A 10000-nucleotide genomic window follows, 5' to 3' on the forward strand; every position below is an offset into this window, starting at 1 on the left:
GCTACGTATTGCTTCTATGGCATTTACCCAAACTTATTTACAATGTGTTGACAGAATGTTAGTGAATTAAGTAAGACTAACTTAAATGAACCTTCTTTATACAAATGTTACCACTTAAGTTAAATTGACTTAGTTGTCTTCCATTTAAGAAAAGTATTACATTGTAGTTGTGATAACTTAAAACTTTATTATGGCTACTCAGTTCATTTGATGAAACTGATTGCCTTAAACCTGTTAAGCTCTATTAACTCAAAATAAAAACACCCACATGACTCAGCTTGAGCAATTTATTTTGTTGTTCACATCTCAATGCAACCAGCTGCTGAAATTCAAAGAAATATCTCTCAGATTTTTCACATATGCAATCTTAAAGGCTACAGCAGACTAAGCACATTCTTATGCCCATAACGATCAACTGTATAACATAAAGCAGGGCATATTTTAAGTTAACAGTTTAAAGGTATAGTTCACCCAAAGTGTCAGTAGCTGACAAAAGAAAACATTTTTAACGTCAACATTTGGATTCCCTTGGATTCCGTGCCAATATTGTTTTACAATGAAGCTGTTGAATTAAATGTCGTATACATTAACATTTATATGCTGGAATTAACAATGAAAATGAGGCTCATATAAAAAGCATATAAATAAAAATTCAACATATTTCCATGTGGTAAAGAGAAGTGAGAACACCACAGAAGCAATCCAAGAATATGACCTATTTTAACACACAAATCAGAGGTGCCATAGTTTACTGTATATACATGTCATTAGCTACCAGTATTTGGCATGCAAGCAAAAAACAATGCTGACATTCAACATTAAAAGCTACTGACAACCTACTCCAGCTCATTTCTCAAGGACTGTAACTTAGGTTTGAGCTGCTTTCTCCCATCATCAAGATTTAGCAGGACAACCTGGATGAACTCAAAGAAGCCACTCAGCTTCTCAGGGTAGCTCAAATGTAGAGCATAGATCAGTCCAAACAAAATTACCAGTGAATCAGTCCAAGATCTGTGAGACATTACAACCTGATCTTCGAGGACGATTGACACATGGTGAGTTTCAAAGGGAACTCCTGCAGGCACCTCCGCTTCATCCACCACTGCCACCAGAGCCACTGCTCCCTCCTGGGTTGCCTCCAACTCATCCTGAAAAGGGAATACATGTCCAGTGTGGTTGAGTGTACTTTTACAAACCATATAATATGATTGCTGTGAAAAAGGTTAATTCATTAGTTCTTCTATGTGGTGCACCAATACCTTCCATGAGTGCAAGATTTTTTAGGTGGATCATTACCTTTGAGTTGTATATATAGTGAGGGCAGAGTTCTGGATTGGGTATGAATTTGTTGCTTATATTTTGCTCAAAATAGCTGATTAAGTCATTAGTTACAGATAAAGTTTCAAGACGTAACCACTTTGACATTTGTGAATTAGAGAAGCACAAAAATACACCATCCACAGAGATGAGAAGGGATGAGTAAGGAGCCGAATCTTATTTTACAAATTTGTATCCCAAACTTGGGAGCAGATAATCTGTTAAATTAGTTTCTGTACTTGATGACATGTGATTTTTAAGCAAATTTTTTAAGATTTCTGTTACCTGAACCCAACCCCTGAATGATAGCTATCAAAAATGACTCACATATTATGTTCTTTTTAAAAGTTGGTGTATGTAATCATTCCTCCTGCATACTGCACTGCCTGGCTAGGGCATATGTTATGACTGAACAAATACAAAAAAATCTTTGGAAATAGATGAAGATATTAAAATATTATTAAGTTAAAATTCACTCATTATCTACTCACCACTATGCTGATGGCGGGGTGGGTGAAGTTTTGAGTCCAAAACAAACCTTGTGTTTTAGGGGTAAACAGCGTTGCAGCCAATTCCAACACAATTGAAGTAACTCAAACAGAAAAAAACTGAAATGCCTCCATAATGCTCCTGTGGGGTCATCCCAGTTCCGTAAGCCCGACATTCAAATTCAAGTCGAGACGGCGTCATTTACACCTTGTTTTCTGGAGGTAGTGATGCTAACGCACACCCGTGCATACCCTTTGGCTGTTAGCTTGTGTGCAGTGTTTGCTTGCAAACGTGAACACGGCTCCAAAAGAGGATATCATGGACATTTAGGCTAAAAACATGGTTTAAATGAAGCCGTTTCAAATCAAATTTGAATGTACGGGCTTATGGACACTTGGATGACACCACACGCATAGTATGGAGGCATGTTAAGGTTTTACATTTGAAGAACTGATCACCAGTTACTTCAATTGTGTTGGATTTAGCTGCAACACTGTTTGCCCTGAAACTCCTAAAGTGTTTTCCGGACTCAAACACTTCACCCACCCCTCCATCGGCATAGTGGTGAGTAGATAATGAGGTTTTGGTGAAAAAGCTGTGGAAATGGAAAAGAATTCAAACATACCTTGCAAGTTTTGAAGACCTCTGATGAATCCTCCTTTAAGTAGAGTGGTAGGCCGGCCAGGGCTGTCGTTCGAGCTGCAGTGATGTTGTTCTTGTCCTGTTGAACAAACATACACAGGTTATGCATAGATGGATGTTGGGGCATCCTGTTCACATTCAACATTATGTAATACACAAAAAATATTTTACCTGAACATTATATGCCATTATAACCTCTTCCATCTTCTCGGCAAAACTTCCAGTCTTCTTCTTTTTGTAGAGCTTTAGCAGCAGTGGTGTGTACTTGTCAAGGGCAGCATAGAAGGAATGTGGCAGATTTTGATTGGTGATCCTGTGGAATTCAGTGTAGAGCTGCATGGAAAACAACAGCATAGGACAGACAAATAGACATATTATATTAAACAACTCAAGCTCATTTTTCCAGATCAAGTAGTGTTTTGTCAATTAATTGCTCTTTTTTTAATTGTTTACTCACTTGGGCTTCAGAAAAGAGTCCAGGCCATCTGTCTTTTAGTTCAGCAATGGGAGGACCTGAATTCACAATTTCTTCGCGCCTTAGTGCAAAGGTACGCTGCATGAGTTGGTGGATGAGAACCGTGTCTCTTTCAATCGATGTCCTCTTGAACTGCTCCACCATCTCAAGCCTCATGGTCTCCAATGTGTCCTTAGTTTCTCCCAGTGGATAATTAGGAAGGAAGTTGACTTCCCCTCTTCTGGGTCTTTTGATGTTGGCCCTGGATGCTGCACCCTCTGGATTAGACCTGCTGCGCTTTCCTGCATTCATAGCCACTTCCTTTATGCCAGCCCTGCTCAGTTTTGTCCTGTAGTTGCCCATTTTGAAGCGCAAACTGTTCTTCCAACCCTCGTACCCCGTTTTGGAACCATTTTCTTTCAGACAGGGGTGTTTGCTCACCAGAGCCTCAGCAGCCTTGACTATCTCTTTGGTACTAGGATATGCTTTATGTTTATATATTTCAGCAGCCATTACATCTAATATGTTGTGTTTTTGATCCCTGATCAACCTGAGAGTTTTTCCCTCCTGCACATATGCAGAGTTGCCCTCTCTTAGAGCATACTCCACCTCATATGAGAATGTTGGAACAACAAATATCTCTGGCCATCGACAAAGACGCTCTGGTGAATCTGTGTTATCAGACAGGAACACTGTGTCATCTGTGCTGGTTGAACTAATATCTAAATCAACAAATCTAACTATCTTAATGGTTGCCTTGGATGGAAGGTCCTCTATTTTAACTAAATTACAGAGAGCATTGTCAAACTCTGGGTCTTGGAACTGAAGGCGAAAGTCATAGGCCAAGTTCAACTTGTTTTTCACCTCCAATATGAGGGCATTTACAGTCTCAGGACGAGAGGGCAAAATAAGCCTTTCAGCGTTGATATCATCTAGGATGACCCTTAGTTTTAGGACAGCATTCGGATCCATTTACGCTGTATTAGGAAGACCTGTAACACAAAACACAAATAGTTACTTGTACCTGGCTCTCTGTTTTTTACTAGCTGAATAGACCACCCACAAGAATCTGTACATTAGCTGCTCACTTTTCTGCTGCTCTTCAATTTAACTTTCCCAAAATATTGAAAATGGACTGGTTAAATATTTTACAACAGAGCATGGTATAATTGGAACAATGCAATCTTAAGCTAATTATTCAACTTATTCACAAATATAACTAACCATTATACAGTAATGATATACTCCAACACATAGTACCTTACCGGAAAAATGGCTGAGGAAGGCTGCTTGCCGTTGTGCTGCTCCTTTACTCAGACACTGGAATGAAATGTTTAGTTGTCAGAATAAGCTTGCCTGAAACTTTGTAGGCATTTGATCAGTTAGCTGACACACAGATTTCACTGTATGGCCCTCCATGCTTTTATGATCTGTTAGCTCATAGGACCGTAAATGTTCAATATACCAGGTCTCATAGTCTTTCAGAAGAAAGAAGATGTTATTTCTGATTAGTAATATGTTTCTGATCTCTTTAAACTCAGGCAATGCGGCATGTGTCCCAGTGCAAACAAACATGCTCGCCACAAAAGTTGTGCCTTCAATGGTTACCTGTTTTGTGCCGTATACACTGCTGCTGTCTGTGATGCTCGATATTAATGCATGTGTATCAGTAGGCAGTGACTCAACATAGATAGACTCCACTTTTGAAGTTTGTACTTGTGGCTTGAAAAACCTTGGAGATGCCAAATAGAATGCCATCATGTTTTGGTGTCTCTCTGCCAAAGTTTTCAACACATTTTTGTAGTTATGAGTGTCATGAATAACTTTCTTGAAAACTTTGTGCTTCCCCTCAAATCTCATTGTCCAGAGATGCACCAGAGGACCAAAGCACTTAATGAGATGAGGATAATGCTCTATGTAATGATGCTTTGGGCGTAATCGTAAGCTAGGAAGGACTTCCTGAAGCAGCTGCCTGTGATCTGAAATCTTACACGCCAAGTACTGAATAGTATCATCACTGAAATTATGAGACATAGCAAGCTCAACAATATCTTTTAAGTCCATTAGCACTTCCCAGAATTTGTCCCCTTCTGGGACTCTGGAGCCAATGAGAATAGGAAGCAATCGAATCAGAGTGTGATTCTCATGCCCATTCCCCCCAACTGTTCCTCTCTTAGCAAAATTTTGAGGAATCGGGTGAGGGCACCAACCTTGTCAGAATGTTGGAAGGGAAAGGACAGTATTGCCCTATTCAACTCTTCCAAAGTGAAGTATTTTTTTGTGATCAAACCTTTCAAACAATGTGCCAACTCCACAGGAACCACACCCTCAAACAGGTCATGTAGGATGTCAGGTGGAAATCCAGTGACAGGATGGAAATAAGAGAGATGGTCAGAGAGAACACAACTGCGTTTTACACCGCAACTGTCTCCATTGTCATTGTTCTGTATTTCTTGAACATGGTTATCATGCAGATCTTTGGTTCTCATCTCAAAACTACCAGAGACTGCATCTGACATTTGCAATTCTGTCTGGGTGGCAAGACAAAACCTGCAGAAATATGTAGACCTGAAACACTCACTGAAACCAGCTAGCCCATGGGCAGCAAGGTTATCAGCCACAACAGAGTAGACTGTGCCTTTGAGGCAGTCACCAAATGTTTCAATGTAGACACCAGCTTCTTCAAGAGTTTTTAGGTCACTCAAGAGGGGTGCAAATGTTTTTGCATATCCAAACTTCCTTACATCATTTGAATTGCACAATAGAGCCAGTTGAGTAGTGTGGAGGGCTGAGCGGTACTTTACTGGCAGGTTAGCTAATGTCCAATAAACTGCACAGACTTTGTGTATTTTTTTTGATGTTCCTAGAGGGTTTGCAATTTCAAAATCATCAACATAGAGAATTATTGATAATTTCTGACCCTCATCAGAAAGAAGCAGATTTTCCTTGTAGTATGAGCCATCACAGTATGATGAATAATGCCCAGGCAACTGTGCAGTAGTTTCTTTGACTTTCTCAAGTACATCTGTTTTTTTCAACAACTGCTGCAAAGATGTGAGAATGGGCACATACATAAAGGTATGCTGGGACGACTCAATAAGGTACTCTACAGGCTTAACAAATGGAAACTTCTCCTCATAATATGATTTTCGTCTCTTGGCTGTGGACAGTGGTCCTTCAGATGTAACTGATTTGTGCAAAACATTACTATCTGAAACTGCCTGCACAATGTCATTTACAAGTGTGTCAGTAACAGGGCAGTTATGTTTTTCTAATATCTTTGTTACCGATTTTCTGATAACAGGTTCTGAAAGTGAAAACAACTGATCCATATGCTCAATGATTTCCTGTGTTGCCCTCTGTGATACATGGAGAATGGTTTGCATTTTCAAGAAGAAGGCAGCCAGGTTGTACTGTAACTGCTCTGCTAACCCTTCATTGCTTCTGTCTGACACAGTGGCAGTTTCATTTTCATCTGAAAACTGAACTGGATCCTGTTCAATGTCACTATACTGACAAACATTTGAAACAGTTTCCACCACAACTTCTACATTGTAGTCTGACACATGTTGGTGTTCTCTGCATTTGTGGGCATTATATGTGGAGTAAACATTTGTTTTAAACTTGCAGGCCCTGAAAGGACATGGCACTATTTCTTTCCGTCTTAAATGCCCCCTTAGGTGTATAAACATGTCCCTCTCAACAAATGGTTGCTTAAAGGGGACATAGCATGCCCATTTTACCACAAGTTGATATGGTTCCTTGGGGTCTTAATGAAATGTCTGTAACATACTTTGGTCAAAATACCACAAGGATCATTTAAAACAGCTCCTTTTTACCCTGTATAAAACAGCCCTCCACAGAGCGACCTGTTTTGACTGCCTGTTCCTTTAAATGCTAATGAGCCAGCTCCCCTCCCCTTCTCCCCCATGATTTTAAACGATATAAATTACATATTTTATATGATATAAATTATCAAATATGCATCCCATACTTTGTATTCCCCTTGTTGTCCTGGAGTTTTAATTTTCCCAATCACATAATTAAATGTCCCCCTCTGCCCATCCACTACAAGCACACAAGCAGACAGACAGAGAGAGAAAGAGAGGTGGGGGGCTATGAAGACCATCATTTACCCCGAACCCCGACATTCAACGGGTACAACAACAAGCGGAGAAAGCAGAATCGCGGGCTGACCTTATATGTACAGTCTATGGGTCTGACCAGCGGGAGAAATGTCTTGCCGTGTGAACAGCCAGGCGGCTGCGTGCTGAGAACGGCGCTGCGCTGCCTCACAGCGGCACTTCGCCGGTGTACCCCGGCGTAACTACTGTAACCCGGCGGAACTACTGTAACCCGCCGGAACTACTGTAACCCGGTATACAGTAGAGCTGAACACTGCGGAAGTCTTCCACACAGCTGGCAGTGTGGAAGACCACAGGCAGGCAGCGCGCCGCTTCCAGCGCGAGCCGCCTGGCTGTTCACACGGGACGAGCATTTCTCCGCCGCTGGTCAGCCCCATAGACTGTATATATAAGGTCAGCCCGCGATTCTGCTTTCTCCGCTTGTTACCGTTGAATGTCGGGGTTCGGGGTTACAGTAGCGCTGAACACTGCGGAAGTCCTCCACACTGCTGCTGTGTGGCGCTGACACAAATTCCAGCTCACGCACGGGAGAGCGAGCGGTCGCTCCCGAGCAGCTGCTGCAGCCTCCCAGTCCCAACGATCCAGACAAATGCCACATGTGAGTGAATCGCGGGCTGACCAGCGGAGAAATGCTCGTCCCGTGTGAACAGCCCGGCTTGCTTGGGAACGGCCTGCGCTGCCTCGCAGCCTCCGGTAAACCCGAAGTAACGAGTGTGGGGGGAGGGACGGGACGGGGGTGGGCCAAGACCATGTAGGAGACTTCCAGTGTATTGTTACGACACAATACCCAGGAAGCGCATCGAAGCCGCTCAAGCATGACGTTTCTGACTTAGAGGAACTATAACAAAACGCTGAAAGTGTTTTTCCCCAGAGTTTTTGGGTTGGTAGACATGCCAGATACCCACATTAACCTGTAGAAGCACTAACAAAGTGGAATTTGCATGCTATGTCCCCTTTAAAATCACACACAGGGCAATGAAATGCCCTCTGAATACCGTCTTCACCTACCACTTTTTTCTCTGAATGTGTTCTTGACAAATGTACCTTTAGTGAATTAAAAGTACTAAATGTACACAAACAGTTGTTATACAGGCACGGTAAAGGTGAAATTGTGGAATACTGGCCATGATACAGTCTGTAATGTCTCAATAACTGTATTTGTAGGGCAGTAGAAAAATCACACAATTTACATTTCCACATGGTTTGCTCTCCTTAAAACAACTGACCTTTAGACAGTAGAACTCTAAGTCTCGGCAGAAACTTTGATTTTGGTTGTAGTCTTCACGCACCTGCCACTTTTCCACAATGACCGTTAACAGGGTGGAGCCTGAAAGCACCATGCCAAGCTAACATGTTTCCACCGCCATTCTCTTTCTCATTCTGTGCTTTTAAAATAGTTGAACAGTTATTACCTTAACGCATCGAACTTAGCGAACTATAACTGGAGCTTGACTGACTTTCACAAACTTACTAATGTTAACTCAACAACTGCCAACTTTAGCTACACGACCTGACCGTTAACTTTTGAACGTTTTCAGAAGCGGAATTGGCCGCGCTTCAAGCTAGCGCCGTTTACCGAACTCATTAGCAAGTTTCAGCGGTCAGACATTGTTCTTGTATATTTAAAAAACCAAGCAATAAAGGAACAACGTTACCTTGCGTGGAAGAAGTATCGTCGCGGGGTTCTCGGTCAGCAGTGAAGTTTGTCCAGCAAAAAACTCTTCGCGCCGATCTTTTCCATCACTCCGGTGCCGAGTGCAAACCTGGTGCTGACCGGTTCGAACCGGTTCCGCCCTCCGTCCCCCTCGGTACCGTGTGCGACAGCAGGTGAACGGTTACCGGTTGTGAGCAGACTTACGTGAAGTTGACGCAGAAAGTTGAATGAGTCTGTAAAAGCTCAAATAGCTTTTCTAAATATCTGACACAGTTTACCCCCGGGCCTCGCTGTCTGCGTTACTGGTGTAAATTGGCCGTAGATCCGCTTTACCTCAGCGCCAGGTCATCAGGTTAAAGCACTCACTTTTTCCTGTGCCCGCTTCAGAGTAAAAGCACTCTCGCGTTTCTGTTGACTGAATCGATTCATTTATTTTAATAAGGTTTTATTGTTGCAGGAGCGGAAGATGCACGGACTCATAACGTAGAGTCTTGACGTTTTCTTGCGTATAGATCCGTGCTTTTATTCGAGGAAATACTAGGAACCCGCAGCCGTGACACGCAGGAAATATGGTCCGGACTATAAAATATGATAATGATTTGGGCTGGAAAATCGTTTAGAAATCACAAACAGAAGTTGACCCCACAGTGATGTAATCGCCCCATCCTTCAACACTCCAAAATATTAAAAGATTTATAAGACAAGGAAAATAAAACAATATATTCTCATAGTTGAGAAGCTGAATTTATGAAACAATTGTCATTTATACTTTCAAATGTACATATGCTACACGATGAATCACGTATCATATTAGTTGGCAATTCATTTTCTGTCAATCAAGTTGTTAAAAATACCTGCTTGTACGTAATGTAATTAACATCCTCACTTAGGTTCCACTTTGGAGGATTATTAAAGATGATCTGGATGCATACTTATCCACAATATGATGATTTATAAAAAAAAATACAATTTAAAATCCTAAGACATAGGAAAATAGCAGCCCATGGGAATTGCATTTTTGTAATAGTATAAAATCAACTTAAAGAAAACGAGTCAATGAAACAAATTGAATTATGTCACCAGTACTTAAAATGATCTATAATTTAAGCGCACTCAAAATAACTAAGTTATTAAATCAATAATTTACTTTTGAGTTATGTTAAATTATTGATAATTAGTGGCCTCAACTTTTTTTGAGAATTGAGTTATTGTAACTTACTTCATTTAGTAAGATGTACTGTTAGGTTTTACAGTGTAGGACGATGATGAAATAGAATTGATACCACAATTCAGTACAAA

At 41.2% G+C, this 10000-nt stretch overlaps 1 protein-coding gene across 1 annotated transcript; it reads right to left on the reverse strand.

Moving 5' to 3' along the window:
- Positions 1-273: 273 nt before the first annotated feature.
- Positions 274-4259, reverse strand: LOC124851094 (sterile alpha motif domain-containing protein 3-like). Its single transcript, XM_035141727.2, has 5 exons — positions 4168-4259; positions 2906-3894; positions 2620-2781; positions 2432-2527; positions 274-1148 (listed from the first exon to the last, which is right to left on the reverse strand). Exons 2-5 carry the CDS (start codon positions 3872-3874, stop codon positions 837-839), a joined length of 1539 nt encoding a protein of 512 aa, XP_034997618.1. The 5' UTR covers positions 3875-3894; positions 4168-4259; the 3' UTR covers positions 274-836.
- Between the last annotated feature and the right edge of the window lie 5741 nt (positions 4260-10000).

This window comes from Hippoglossus stenolepis, chromosome 8 (genome assembly GCF_022539355.2).
Source record: "Hippoglossus stenolepis isolate QCI-W04-F060 chromosome 8, HSTE1.2, whole genome shotgun sequence".
Classification (NCBI taxonomy): domain Eukaryota; kingdom Metazoa; phylum Chordata; class Actinopteri; order Pleuronectiformes; family Pleuronectidae; genus Hippoglossus; species Hippoglossus stenolepis.

What these genes read in the sequence shown, in the direction of transcription:
- LOC124851094 (XM_035141727.2), bottom strand. Translation starts at nt 3,874, where the DNA reads ATGGATCCGAATGCTGTCCTAAAACTAAGGGTCATCCTAGATGATATC. An exon ending in GACTCTTTTCTGAAGCCCAA is followed by an intron (nt 2,782 to 2,905) that starts GTGAGTAAACAA and finishes TTTTCCATGCAG; the next exon opens with CTCTACACTGAATTCCACAG. An exon ending in AGGTCTTCAAAACTTGCAAG is followed by an intron (nt 1,149 to 2,431) that starts GTATGTTTGAAT and finishes TTCCCTTTTCAG; the next exon opens with GATGAGTTGGAGGCAACCCA.